The sequence below is a fragment of the Leptonychotes weddellii genome, chromosome 7 (genome assembly GCF_054177405.1).
Source record: "Leptonychotes weddellii isolate Sample4059 chromosome 7, ASM5417740v2, whole genome shotgun sequence".
Taxonomy (NCBI): Eukaryota; Metazoa; Chordata; class Mammalia; order Carnivora; family Phocidae; genus Leptonychotes; species Leptonychotes weddellii.
The window spans coordinates 85,772,659-85,787,243 of record NC_138375.1 but is presented as its reverse complement, the minus strand read 5'-3'; the positions used below and the strand labels follow the sequence as shown (position 1 = coordinate 85,787,243).

Here is a 14,585-nt window from a genome sequence, read left to right as displayed (position 1 = left end):
GTATTTGAAGTTCATGGAAAAAATACTAATTGACTAGAGCTTTAGAATACATGAGAATGCAAACAAATGTTTCTGTAACTAGTATTCTATTTCTGAAAGGCCTTTTGATTGAAAAGTATTATGCATAAACATTTATTTCTACAAACTTAGACTGCTCTTATCTAAGTTTGAAAAAAAACATCTCTAATGAAAAATGCTGGAAGGCCGAGTATATTGAATAAGTCATTTTTTTTTTCAATGCACCTGGAGGAAAAGCCCTCACAAGCCACCTCTCCCTTTGATTCCTGTCCAGATGTTACTGATTGCCTGTTTGTGCCACATGTTTAAAGCACTTCTGTCAGCTATTAATATATCTGATGTTATTATTGTATTGATGTTGATATAATGATTTGTCTTTACAGTATTTTTCTGTATTGTTTGGCTGGTTAGTGTGTTTAGGAATTATTCAATAAAGTTGGTTTTAAAAAATCAGACCTGAATCTGAAAGTAGAAAGGAATCCAATTACATATAATTTGGGAAGTTTACATTGTTTTGCTTTGGTTGCTCCTATTATTACTTCTCCTTAATACCCTTAACAGACTTTAAAACCCAGTGAGGTGGGTTTCTTATTCTTTTAAACTTTGAAGGATTCTATTTTCTTTGAAATGGACTACAACCTAGCTCTAATTGTCCACTAGTATTTGTGTTACTTACTTTTAGGGAAGGTATGAGGTATGTTTCTGTGTGTGTGCACGCGCGCACGTGTGCATATGCACAAATATATGTGTGGTTTTAATCTTAAATGAATTGTTATTCTGAGGACTAGAAAAAAGAAACCATCCAGGTCACCCAAAAGGCCTCCTTGGAATAGGGGCATCACCTAATCTCAAATCTCAATCTGTGGGAATTTAGTGATTGATATCACAGAAGCTTTATTGTAAATTGTTTCTAATGATTAAACAGTTGATGAGCAGGATGCAAAGGACTATATCATATTGCGGTCTGATAATGTCATTTATTTTCTTTCTTTTTTTTTTAAATTTATTTGCTAGAGAGAGAGAGAGAGAGAGTGAGTACAAGCAGGGGGAGTGGCAGAGGGAGAAGCAGGGAGCAAGGAGCCCGATGCGGGACACAATCCCAGGACCCTGGGATCATGACCCGAGCCGAAGGCAGACGCTTAACCGACTGAGCCACCCAGGCGTCCCAATGTCATTTATTTTCTAAAGTCTACTCAGAGTTTGTTGAACTAAAGTGTAAGAGTCCAAGGCAACAATAGGAAGACAGCATAACCATGTCACTGGACGTCAAATCCTGCCCCCTCCTCTTCCTTGCTGTAGGATACTGGGCAATTTACTTAACCCTCCTTTGCCTCCGTTTGCTCTCCTTGCGTTGGAGTTAATAGTACCCAGCTTTTCGGGATGTGGTGAAAATGACACGGACTAATAATGCTCACAGGACCATCTAGACTAGTGCCTGTGTGAGTATGATGTAAATTTAAAAACCAAGATCCAAATTTTGAAATGAGTTTCTATTTTTCAGTAACATGAAATATATATGAATATTTAGTAGACGATAAGGCACCTTACTAAGTTGACATTTTGCACAAAACCGTTCTACATAGTCAACGTCTTGTGGAAATGTGACTCAGGATCATTAAGTGAAGGTGACCGAATTCAGAGCTAAATGCATTGAGAATGAGACCTGGACCTCTGTGGTACCTTAATCATTCCCAGACTGGAAATTATGTCCTTTCAGTGTAGCAGTGTTCTTTGGAATTGTAACATGGGGTCTGGAAATAATTGTACCTCCTCAAATACCTAACCAAATAACCTGGAAATTGCTCTTCGTTGCTTCTCACTACTGAGTGGAATGAAGAATAAGGGCGTTAGCCGGTCCTGAATGCCACTCTTTTGGAATTTAGTGATTGAATTAACAGAAGCTTTGTTGTAAATTGACCCCAATTATTAGGTTGAACGGTGATAGAGATGCAAGGCACTGTGTTGCAGCAATGGTCTGATACTGAGGAATTACTAATTTAATACTAAATATTCCTTTAACTTGTATTAACTAGAGGGGAGTCCCTAAGTCTTATAGTTGTGTTGAAACACCAGGTCAAACATAAGATAAAATGTGAAAAAAATATCCACCTAACATGTTTTTTCCAATATGATTATTTTATAAACCAAACAATAGTGTTGAAATTACTCACTTTTAATTCTGATGTATAGACTTCTGTATATACCTAATATACATAGCGAGATCAACAGTTACAGATCAAGCAGATTAGTGTATCGTTGCTAATGAAACATTAATTTTTTTTTACCTGAAAGGTGAAATTCACAGATTATTAACATATGAGCTAACAGTGTATTCTGTAATTTCTGTTTTACAAAATCATTAAATGCTAGAAGCACTTAACACATAATATTGAGTCTTCATGAACTTGGTTACCTTTCTGAAAATGACTCCTACACCTGTTTATCCACCAAGATACTTGTTTTAAGCTCCACTCTGCCCTAACTGATCTCACGACCACCCATGGCAAAGCTAGAATGTACTGTCTTCTCCCATCCAATCCCTTTCCAAGGGTCAGTTTTAATGTTGCTGAATCCACTGCTGTCTCCTGGCCATGCCACTCACTCTGGTGTGATCTTAAGAGAGCTGCTTAGCCCCTCAGGCCTCAGTTTTCTCTTCTGTGAAATGAGGGGTGAATCAGGTCCTCTTCTGAAAGAGCTCCTCTGGCTTTCATTCCAGCCCGTGAGCCCCATGAGTATGATCCTTCTGCTATTACTCGCTCATTTACTTCTCTAGGCATTCTGCCTTCTGCTCTCCCCACCCCTCCTTTACTTTTCAAATTTAATTACTTGCTGCTTGTGCTCTCTGACAGCTTGCTCCCACCTGCCTCACCTCCTCCTTTCCCTCTCCTCTTGCCTGTTCCCTTCAGCGGAGTCAAGCCTTCTGCCCCTTGTTCCTCAGTCCCACGCCCTCCCCCAGGACTCTTTCCATGCTATTCTTTGCTCCCCGCCCCCCCCCCCCATAGCTGCCTACTCTGCCTCTGTCAGGCAGCCCCACCTAAACACTCACCTGAATAGATGGAATCTGCACATGGAGGCTTGGATCCCACCCACTCCCCACTCCCTCACCCCCACCCCAGCCCCACCCTTCTTTAGATCTCTGTTAAGAAGTAGATGCTATTTGGAATATTCATATGCTAATGTGAACATTTTGTGACCCACACAGTCCTAGTTTTACCATTTTACATATACGAACAACTTTAGTGGGGTTTTCACCACTTACGGAAGTAATCTATGCTCATTAAAAAATAATCAAGAAATGCAGAAAATGTATGAAGAGGAAATGAGGTTGCCTGCAATCTCGTTTTTTAGTGCTGACCCCTGTTAATATTAAAGGGTTGGATATGCATTTAATGGTTCTTATGGGACTGATACCTGCCTTTGTAAGGCTGCATTTGGGGTAGGTAGTAGATTGAACAAATAGTAGAAATATTGCTGACTCAAGGTAATTCAGAAGTCAAGGTATTTACAAGAATATTTCCTAGTATTTTTTGGTTTGATATCTAACTTAGATTGGAATTTTATTTTGTGGGGAGAGGGAGGTCATTATTAAGGTGAAATTATAAAGTCTCTGTACAGCTTCTCACATTGAATGGAAGACACAGGTTTGCTCACAGGAATGCTCTGGGTATAGACTTCATGACTTCTTTTCCATTTAGATTTCACAAAGAACTTTTCTCACACTTTATTTTTATTTATTTATTTATTTATTTATTTATTTATTTATTTATTTATATTTTATTTGAAAGAGAGCAAGTGAGAGCACAAGGTGGGGGAGAGGCAGGGGGAGAGGGAGAGAGAGAGAACCCAAGCAGCCTCCACACCCAGGACAGAGCCTGTGTGGGGCTTGATCCCACAACCCCGAGGTTACGGCCCGAGCCAAAATTAAAGAGTCAGACACCCAACTGACTGAGCCACCCAGGCGCCCCATCGCACATAATTTCAATAGAACCTGAAATAGCTGCCCTTTAAAAATTAACTAAATTGCATTGAATTGTATAATTTGTGTATCTTTATAATATACATGCATTGTAAATTTTATTTTTTAAATACAAAGTAAACTCTACTAATATGCTCTTTGTCTACCTTCATGGCCTCAGGAAGAATAAATTCTATTTTCTTTTTATTATGTTGTCATTATTATCATATGTAATTATACAATATGTATCTTATTCTTAAGTAAAGAGCTTGACTGAGATCAGATCACCAAGGGACAGATGGCAGACATGCCTTGTTGTTTGAATCCCAGTTTGGCTTTCTTTCAAACTTACTGTAAAGTTTATAGATGAATAATCAATGAGTCTGAAATGTTTTACAAAAGTAGTAGGAATTGCTTGGACCCTTAAGACCCAATGCATTGTCTCTTCTGCTCAGAGTGTAGCGGGTTTACTTCCAGTGAGTGGTGCATCGAATAAGTCCCTGGTATCTTGGGAAACAGGCCCTAGAGTTTGTTGCATCAACAACAGCTCTCACTTGACAGAATTTTAATTGCTGTGTATTCTTCACTTTTGTGATCACCAGGTTCTCTTATTCAAGTACCTTCTGTTGAGAGGGGGAAACTTAGTAAAGTTCGCCTGGGTTCATTGTCTTTGAAAAAGGAAGGAGAAAGACAGTGCTTCTTATTTACAAAACACTTTTTAATTTGTACGAGAAGCTCAGGAGGAAAGCTCCATCTGCTCAAGGTACGGGTTTACATGACTATTCCACTTATGTCCATGCACTTGAGAGGTGCTGAGGTTAATTTAATTATGGCTTTCCCATGCCTAGTATCAAAAAACCCAGACTGTCACAGGTGCGTAGTGAGGCAACCATGCAGTTGCTAAGCTTGACATGTACTTTGTTGTCAGTTGTATCCAAAATAATAGAAATTTAAGTGTGTGTTTCCATAAAGAAGTGCAATTAAAATCATCACCTGGAAAGAACAATTACTGTTGAGCTACAGAAGTCCTGTTAAATCACTACAGTGTACTGATCTAATATTTGCTAAACGCTATTTTATCTTGCCCTATACGGAGTCAGCACACCACGGCCCACAGCCTGCTGCCTGTTAATATAGCTTTTTTTTTTTTTTTAAAGATTTTATTTATTTATTCATGAGAGAGAGAGAGGCAGAGGGAGAAGCAGGCTCCCCGCCGAGCAGGGAGCCCAATGCGGGACTCGATCCCAGGACCCCGAGATCATGACCTGAGCAGAAGGCAGAGGCTTAACCGTCTGAGCCACCTAGGCACCCTTAATACAGCTTTATTGTCACACAGCCACGCTCGTGTGCTTACCTATTGTCTGGCTGCTCTCATGCTTTTAAAAATGGCAGATTTGAGTAGCTGCGATAGAGATCATATGGCTTGCAAAGCCTAAAAGATTTACTATGTGGCTCTTTATAGAAAAAGTTTGCCTACCTATACGTTCTGTTAAGAGTGCCTGCCTTCTCACCCGGCGCCATGATGATGGTTTTCCACTGCGTACAGCGCTTCCTGGTTAGTGGGCTCAGCTGTATTCACTCTCAAGGTGCCAACTAGTCTCCCACGGGCCGACCTGCTCAATTTATAAACACTGGGAGTGAGCGTCGGTTGGGGGTGAAGAATCATGAAGTTCAGGGAGTTTAATTGCTTTTACACAACTAAATTTAGTTTTGGAATCTATGAAAAATTATTTGTGATACAGGACTGTTGTGCTTTCTTCTGTGGCAATTTGAATAAAGGTTTATAAATCTGAGCTTCCCAACGTATGCAAGACTGTCAGCCTCTTAATGAAACATTGGTTTGTTTCCAGACAGGTGGGGTTCTCTCTCTAATAGAATGTACGTTGATTGAGGAGCCCGATGCGAGTGATGATGACTGTAAGTCACATTCTATGTCTTAGAATTATGGTAGAATAACAAGGTCTTACGGTTTTTATCTACTTATAGCTAAGAAGAGCTGCTTAAGGAGGCAGGGAAGATGTTGAAAATACACTCCCTGAAGTCATTTATATATGAAAAGTTCTGTTGAATCATTTAACCTGTGAACTTCGTTAAACCATCTTTGGGAGTTCATATTTTACTGAATTTGTCTCATGATAGTGACTTTTTCAGTGGCAGGCAGAGAAGAAAGGAGTTGAATTAGAGAGTGTTGAAATTCTGTAGATTATGGAAATTAAAAAAAAAAAAAAGAAAGAAAGAAAACAGGAAATGAGTAGGAGCCAGGGATCCTAGTCCTGAGTAACCTGCTGACCTCAGCTTCTTTATCTACTTCTGAACTTAGTAAAGGCTTCCCCTTGCCGGAGAAGTACACATGTTGCTGAAATGAGATTCTGGATTTGAACACACATCAGTCATCTTAGTAGAACTCTGTGAAAGCAGCTATCACTCATATTTTTGTATTCACATCTAATTGTTTGCTTTGCGTGTGTTGAAGCCAAAGGTTCTGGGCAAGTGTTTGGACACCTGGATTTTAAAATAGTAGTGGAGCCTCCTGATTCCGCCCCTTTCACTGTAGTCTTGTTAGCACCTTCACGCCAGGAGAAAGCTGCCTGGACGAGTGACATAAGTCAGGTAAGCAAGTGGCTTTTGCCGTAAGTTGTGTTGTTGCTGTTGCTGTTTTTAATTTCACAACATAAACTTGGTGGGGGGAGATTTTAGTTATTTTGTTTTTATTAACAAACTTACATCTGGTTGCTGTGGTCACTGCCATCACCCCTGTGTATCTTGTTAGCTGGGACCATTTGTTACTGTTGTTTGTTTTTCTTGGTAAGGTTAAAATTTACCTGAAATGTGGTACTTGCATTTTAATTCCTGGGCATTTTTGTACAGGCTGTAAGTGTAATCAGTTGTGTTGAGCAGTGTTAAAATTGCCCTGTTAGCAGTAGATTCTCCAGTGACCCCCCACTAGATTATCTTATGCTTACTTGTTTCTGAGGTAGGAAAATGGTGAGAGATACAAAAACAGCTAACAAGGGCTGTGGTGAGAAATCACAAATTAAAGAATCACATCAAAGAAGAGATACTGTCTCTAGAATGAAACCTGAAAATGAGCTTTCCTGTATTTTATATAGAAAAAAATCAGGAAACAGATTTGTATACTTTTCCTTGATCAGCAATGCCCAGTTAAGTAATTGCTGCATTTATACAGAAATTGGAAATATATCAAAACTAGTTGTGATTGGGCTTAGGCATTCTTAAATCCAAGCTCCACGTTAATTTTTACTCCATTAGCCAATATGGGAGAAAAATGTTTGTGTAGGGAAAATATTAAAAGAAGGCTTGGTAATTATTTTCTGTTATTAATTCAAGGAAGATTGGGGCAAATGGAAAAAGCATATACTGTAGATTCAAATGCTTTCTTTTTTTCTGAAGAGCTCATAGTAATTTATATATAAAACTTAGATAAAAATGTTAATTTTTTTCTGAGTGACTGAAAACTGAGGGAAAATAGAAAGACAGTGAAGGGCAAAATAATTATTTTTATGTGTCAAAAGAAATTTTACAGACTTAATCTAATTTGATCCTGATAATAGTATTCTGAAGGTAAACTGAAATATCAGCCCACTTCACAGGTGAGGAACCTGAGGTCTAGAAGGCTAAGTGTTTGTCCAAAGTTATGCTACTTCATTGAGTCAGGAGTCAAACCTAATCCTAATGGTCTTTTATTAGCATTCTAAACATCCTCTACAGGAGTGCTGGATTTATGCTTATATACGCCAGGATTCCTTTGATGGTGAATAAATAGCTTCAAGTGAAGGCGCTTCTTTTCTGGCCAAAAAAAGAATGAAAACATGGGATCTTCTGTATTTGCATAATTATATCCTTGTGGTGATGTATCAATACTTTCATTAGCTCTGTACTGTATGAATTAATACTTTAGTCTCTGTAATATATCTCTTACCTTACAAAACTCTGAATCATTCATGGTTCTATGAATGTTTGTTGAGCAATCCACACATACTGCCAGGTATCGTGTAGGTATCAGGGATATGGCGATGGTCCCTGGTCTCAAAGAGATAGGCAGGCCAGTAGGGAAGAAAGGTCAGTGGACAACTTAATGCAACAAAATTTTGCAGGTGTTGTGAAGCCAAGATAAGTAGAAAGAATGGGGAGAAAAGGAGTAGGCAAAGGTGTTTCTCTAGCTGCTTCTAGCTTCTACCTTATGATACAACTGGGGCTCCTAAGATACAGAATTGATAAAAGATCCAAGCCTTTATTAGCATGCCTGGTGAGGCATTGCTATGAAAGAAAGACCCTTGGGTGCATGGAGGAGCCTATAACTGGTTTTTTAAAGAAAGGGTACAATGCTTTGTTTGCCATAAGCATCCGAGTGAGCCTACTTAGACTCCATCTTGAGGCAGAAGTACACAACTTCATATTTTTTCCCCAAATCTCTATGGCTAATATGTTAAATTCTACCAGATTGTATCTACAAGTGAATTGGAGAATAAGGCTAACAGAAAGTTCTATCTTTTTGAGTGACAATGATATAATTCATGAAATTACTATGTTTGATGGAGCCTTGATGTTGTGTGGCTTTGACACGTGTTATTTCATTCATTCAACAAATATATTTATGCAATGATAGTATATGCCAGGCACTGCTTAGGCACCTGTGATAGATCGTGAACAAAAGAGGTAATAACAACAAAAATTCTCTGACCTTATGTTACTTACATTCTAGTGAGAGGAAGATCGAAAATAAACAATAAATGTGATAAGTAAGTACATACTGTTTTATGCTAGAAGGGGATAGGACAGGGTAGGAAAGATGGCACTACTGGGGGTAGGTGTGGGTCAGTACACCTTTAAAACGGTGGTCCCTTCAGGCTGCAGGAGACATCTAAACAAAGACTGTAGCAACTGATGGAAATACCATGTAGATATGTGATGAAGGGAAAATCATTTCAAAGAGAGGGAAGAGCCATTTTGAAGACTGAAGTAGGAGGACACTGCCTATTTTGAGGACTAGCACGAAGTCAGTGTGGTTGAAGTGGAACATATGAGAGGGAGACTAGGAAAAGAGGAAGTCAGAGAGGTAACAGAGGTCCAACCAGGGAGGGCCCCCTAAACCAATGAAAGGGCTTTAGCGTGTACTCTGAGTCAGATGAAAATCTCTTAAAGGGTTGACAAAGGAATTCCATGATCTGACTTAAGTTTTAAAGGGATCGCTTTCCCGGCTGTGTTTCACATAGACTGGGAGCTGAGGGCAAGAGTGGCAGCAAGGAGCTGAATGAGAAGCTGCTGGAGTAACCCAGCCCAGAGTTCCTGAAGGCTCAGCTCAGCAAGGCAGGAATGGAGCTGGAGATAAGGGTTGTGATTCCGGATTCATTTTGAAGGTAGAGCCAACAGGGTTTTATTATGGCTTTTATTTGGGGTGTGAGAGAAAAAGAAGAATCAAGGATGTCTTCAGAGTTTTTGGCCTGAGCAACTGGAAGAATGGAGTTGTCATTAACAGAGTTTGCAGTGAATAGCAGAAGCTTACTCTAGATAGGTTCAGTTTCAGAAGGCTATTAGACATTTGCATGGAGTTGTTAAGGAAGCAACTCACTAATACTGGGTTGTTAAGTGAGCAGCAGTCCAGTGTTTAGGGGAGAGGTCCAGGTGGGAGAGTCTGTGTCATTTAGGTCGTGTTTAAGGCTGTGAGAGTATTGAGACCACCTAGGGAGTAAGTAGAGATAGAAATGAGAAAAGGGCATGGACTGAGTCAGGGGTCCTGGAGGACACAAGAGGACTGAGAAGGTTCCACTAGTGTGGTAGGACAGCCATGAGGGTGTGGTGTCCTGGAAGTCAAGTGAGGAAAATGTACCAAAGAGGAGGGAGTGGTCACGTGTCCACTGCTACTAAGGGCTGAGTACGGTAGTGAGTGCTCTGAGGTACTTAGTGATTTTGCCAATGCTGGTTTGGTTAGTGGTTTGTAGGGACAGAGTGCTCCACTGTTGATTGAGCCTAGTCTGCCACCTAGCAGCCTGCATCTCAACTGGCTTTGTTCTCTGCTTAAAGCATTTTCATTTTGTGGGGGAAATTATGCGCTATACATACGTTGATGGTATTTGTCAGTCTCCCAATATGTCTCTGGACATATTCATTATTAATAAGATGAGCCCACTGAATGCTTGAAAATGTACTGTTTAATATTTTATTATGTATATGTAAAAATGTGGACATAAAAAGGAGCTAAAAATACTCCCAACACTCAGCCCACTAAATTAACATTTATCAAAGTATTTCCACCTAAGGGTTTTTGTAAACTTGCAGGTTCCTGAGTCTACATTCCAGACACCCCCCCCAGGTTTAACAAGCTCCACAGATCACTTTTGCACAATTAAATTGGAGAAACTTTGCCCTGAAAATCAGTGGTTTCCATTTCTAAAACCTCCACAATCCTGCCATGCAGAAATAATTTTACAGTTTGGCTCCCAGTGTATATATACATCATTTTCATGTTTTACCTCATTTACATCTTTCTATATAAAATTCTTCCATATTGGTGTCTTCGAATGGCCACACACACACTACCACATTAACATACCACTTTTCCAGCTTTTCCTAAATAGTTGGATATATTCCAGGTTCTAGCATTAATATGTGATGTGGTGCTAAACATTGTTATACAAGGAGTTACTCTCCCTTTCAAGGTCCCTTGTTGGCATATCTTCCCCACAGAGGGTAAGTTTGGTACAGAGGGCCTGATCACGTCCATGACTTCACGATTCGTGACTTGACAGACTGCCAAAACGTAAGAAGTCTGTAACTCATCATTTCACTACATCATTGGCAAGATATCTGTGCAACTTTATCTAAGTCCTGTGCCATTGTTGAATTTTGTCATATTTATCACATCTTCCTATTTAATGAAAAAAGTGGTATGATTCTCTACTGGTTTTAATTTACATTTCTATAATTATCAATGAGATTAACATTTTCTACCATTTCTATTTCTTATATGTTTATGCCAGATGGACATTTATTCATTGGAGCTGTTCTACAGACTAGGGAAATAAACATTTTCCTTCAAGTCAAATTATGAATATGTTCTCCATTATTTTGTCATTTTATTTTTGTCACTCTGTTTTGCTAGATCTTAATTTTTTTGTGACTTGGTTTAAAGCCACCTTGCTAAGTTATTGTGCCCTGTTACACTAATCACATATGGCTCTTATTTATGATAATAAAGTGGTTTCTGACTATTGATACAATCCCAGTTTCACATAAAGAACTCGATACAAAAATTAAGTCTATTGGTTTTGCCAGGCCTCTTCTCTGAAGCTGTAATTTTTAGAAGTAACAATTGCTTGAATGATTAATTACACCTTTAGTTACACCAGTAAGGCCATAATTAACTGTTGGCACCTCCAACAAAACCAACAAATAGCTAATGGTCTTGACCAATAATTCTTCCCTTTTCATCTATTTATAGGGAAAAATTTGAGGCTGAGGATTTGACCATTCATTTCAATATAGTGCATTCATTTATGCTTGTCTTCTTGTCATACATAATGGTATATTAAACAGATTTTTCTGTAATTATGGGTATTAACTAAAATGCAGAATTAAAATTCACCTCTGAGCTTGGTTTGGGCAGATGTGTGAAAATGTACACCTTGTGTAGACAAATCTATAACACTCTCACATGCTTCATCCCTTAAAATAGCTTCTTTGGAATCAATAGGGAATTTTTTACTTTAACATAAAAAGGTGAGTTAAAAGAGAAAAATTTAATCTAACCTTTCTTCCCACTACTTAGAAGTGTTAGAAGGTAAAAAGGGTGGTGGTAGGTCACAGTAGACAGTGACCTTTGAACAGGTATTGCCTTAAGTAAGATCCTCAAAAGACCTTGCTGAGAAGTCATTCTCAGCAATTTTCTAAGGACCAGTTGCCTCAAAATTGTCTGGGGCTATTGTGAACATGCGTGTTATTCTCAGTTCTGTTAATTTCAAGGTTTACTGTAATTCACATAAATTTGGTGTATGCTCAAAGATATGTGACACTTTGCTTATCATGGTTCTTATTGAATGAGGATTCATTTTCTCAGGGCTCAGTCACTTTTCTCCAACATAACTAAAAGGCTTATGTGGCATGAATATATACCATGCCTTCCAATATAAATATATTCATACACAGATTATCCTATTGTAGTCTAACTTTTTTATGGAAGAGAACCCTTTCTCCAGGGCAGCATCATTCAAAATCCCAAATGGAAGTGAGAAAAAAACAGAATACTCTTGTTGAAGTGGAGCTAGTGGACCCAGAGCCCCCAGGAGTTCTGTTTGTAAACCCATGTTGTCACTGCAGCCTGTCTGTGGAGCCTCTAGGAAATGAGGATTTTTATTACATGGCCTTTGAGCTATGGCTCAGATTGCATGTATGTTTTGATTTCCTGAAACTTGAATGTAAGTGAAAAATTTTTTTTGTTGAAAATAATTTTAATGCTTCATATAGTAAATCAGAGAGATTTATGAATGAGATATGACATTGGATAATGAGATGGTCAAAAGTAGTCACACAAATCTCTTTTGGACCTAAAATATTTATCTCAAGTTCCAATTTTTTTTTTTAAAGATTTTATTTATTTATTTGACAGAGAGACACAGCGAGAGAGGGAACACCAGCACGGGGAGGGGGAGAGGGAGAAGCAGGCTCCCCGCCGAGCAGGGAGCCCGATGCGGGACTCGATCCCGGGACTCCAGGATCATGACCTGAGCCGAAGGCAGTCACTTAACCAACTGAGCCACCCAGGCGCCCCAAGTTCCAATTTTGACAGTGTAGAGGACTGAGCTGATTTAGATCCCCTCTAGTTACAAAAGCAGAAATGTTTAACATATAAAATCAATATAATAAAAATTTTTAAAATACACTGGTGACATTTACAGATTGGTGATATTTTACAGAAATCTCTAGTTGTCAGAAATACCGAAGAAACTTAAAGTTAGAGCAGAAAGCTTCTAAGCTGAAGACCTAGAGACCTAGGAATGATTTTCGATTGAGTATGGGTCCCAAGCCTGAGGGGTTTTAACTAAAGGGACTGAGGTAGCCGTGGGCCCCTTAAACCAATTAAGCTCCCTGTTTAAATCCTGGATATTGGAAGGGTATCCCCTCTGTGAGATAAGAACTAAAAAAACTTCCCATTAGCCCCCCCCAAAAATAAGGAAGTTTGTTTTTGTCTTGGTTTCTGATTTTTTAAAAATTTCCTTTAGAAGAAATGAATGTGTTTCTGGACTATGGGTTTGAAATTTAAAGGCATAATATTCACATGGTGTGAAAAATCCAAACTGAGGAATTAACGTAAAAGCAGTTTTGGGAACTGTTGAAATCCCAAGACTGCTTGGTAGAAGCAAACACAAAAGTCACTCCATTAGCAACACTTTAAAATTCAGGCCTCATGACAGTGTGCTCAAAATAAAAAATTACAAATCTTCTAAGTAACTTATCTATCATGAGAGAGTCAGAAGACACAGTGAATAGCAGAATTAATATTGCTGGAATTTCAGATAATAGGGCGACAGCTTGGAAAAGACTGTAAAATAAGAATGTTTAAAATATTTTAAAGCCAGAAAGAGAAAGGAAGGAAGGAAGGAAGGAAGAAAGGAAAGAAAATGGCTGGAAGGAAGAGAAGGAGGGAGGAAAGAAGGAAGGAAGATAGATGAAGGGAAGGAAGTGAGGGAGGGAGGAAGGAAGGAAGGCAGATAGGAAGATAGATGGAGGGAAGGAGGGAAGGAAGGAAAAAGAAAAGATTATTATGTAAAAAGGACCAGGTTGATGTGTCAAAGAATCAAATAGAAAATCTAAACATAGAAACTATAATCCTAAATCATCCTAAAGCTGTTGTTTTTGTAACTCTGCCATTTGCTTAAAATGTTAAAGGAAACTGAAGGAACATTGTTCATTTTTCCACTAAACACCATCTCTGTCCTCTCACTTCCTGCATTGGTAACTCAAGCAGCATACTCATTGTGCTTTAGAAAACACTGAGAATGAAAAGAAGGCCACTGGGGTAAAGGATCACTTATCCCGTCTCTTCTCTCCCTGTCTGTGTCTAAGTCCTGTCCCCATACAACACTCTTCCCCGTGCCCCTCACCCTCCACCAATCAACCTCTTCACACCATTTAATTACAGTTATAAATCACTACATGGTATCCTAGTAACTAGAAATAAGTTCTGATTTTAAAAATTGCTTAAATCTTTTTTCATTTTCTGTTTTGTTCAAAAAGAAGATGTGTAATTCAAAATAAATCCTTCTCTAACTTTTCTCTAATTGCAAAGGGAATTTTTAAATTGATAAGGCATAAGTAAATAAGGCAGTGGAAATTAGCAGAAGTTCTTGAATTTTTCTCCTGAAAAGAAAAGAGAAAAAGATGAACAGGGCTTCATGCATTCCAGAAACAGGAGAAATTACACAATGCATCCTCATCAAATCAACATGGTGCCAATAGAAACTGCTAGAGAAGCTAGTAAAGTGTGGGGAAAAAAAACCACCTTAGAAGCAGGCATAGAGCTTACTAGTGAGACAGAAGATGAATTCCATCCGCGAAAGCCATCATTTCTACTCAGCCTGCCCCAGACCACCCTCAG

General features: G+C 38.8%; 1 protein-coding gene across 5 annotated transcripts in view; it reads left to right on the top strand.

Moving 5' to 3' along the window:
- The window catches only part of RASGRF2 (Ras protein specific guanine nucleotide releasing factor 2), a 235,114-nt gene that overhangs the window by 105,316 nt on the left and 115,213 nt on the right, over positions 1 to 14,585 (top strand). For 4 of the 5 annotated variants that reach the window (XM_081826628.1, XM_081826627.1, XM_081826630.1 and 1 more), the window contains exons 10-12: positions 4,576 to 4,736; positions 5,824 to 5,890; positions 6,447 to 6,583. In XM_081826628.1, the coding sequence (XP_081682754.1) occupies positions 4,576 to 4,736; positions 5,824 to 5,890; positions 6,447 to 6,583 (365 nt within the window). The remainder of the gene's footprint in view (positions 1 to 4,575; positions 4,737 to 5,823; positions 5,891 to 6,446; positions 6,584 to 14,585) is intronic. The other variant, XM_081826629.1, reaches the window with a different exon arrangement.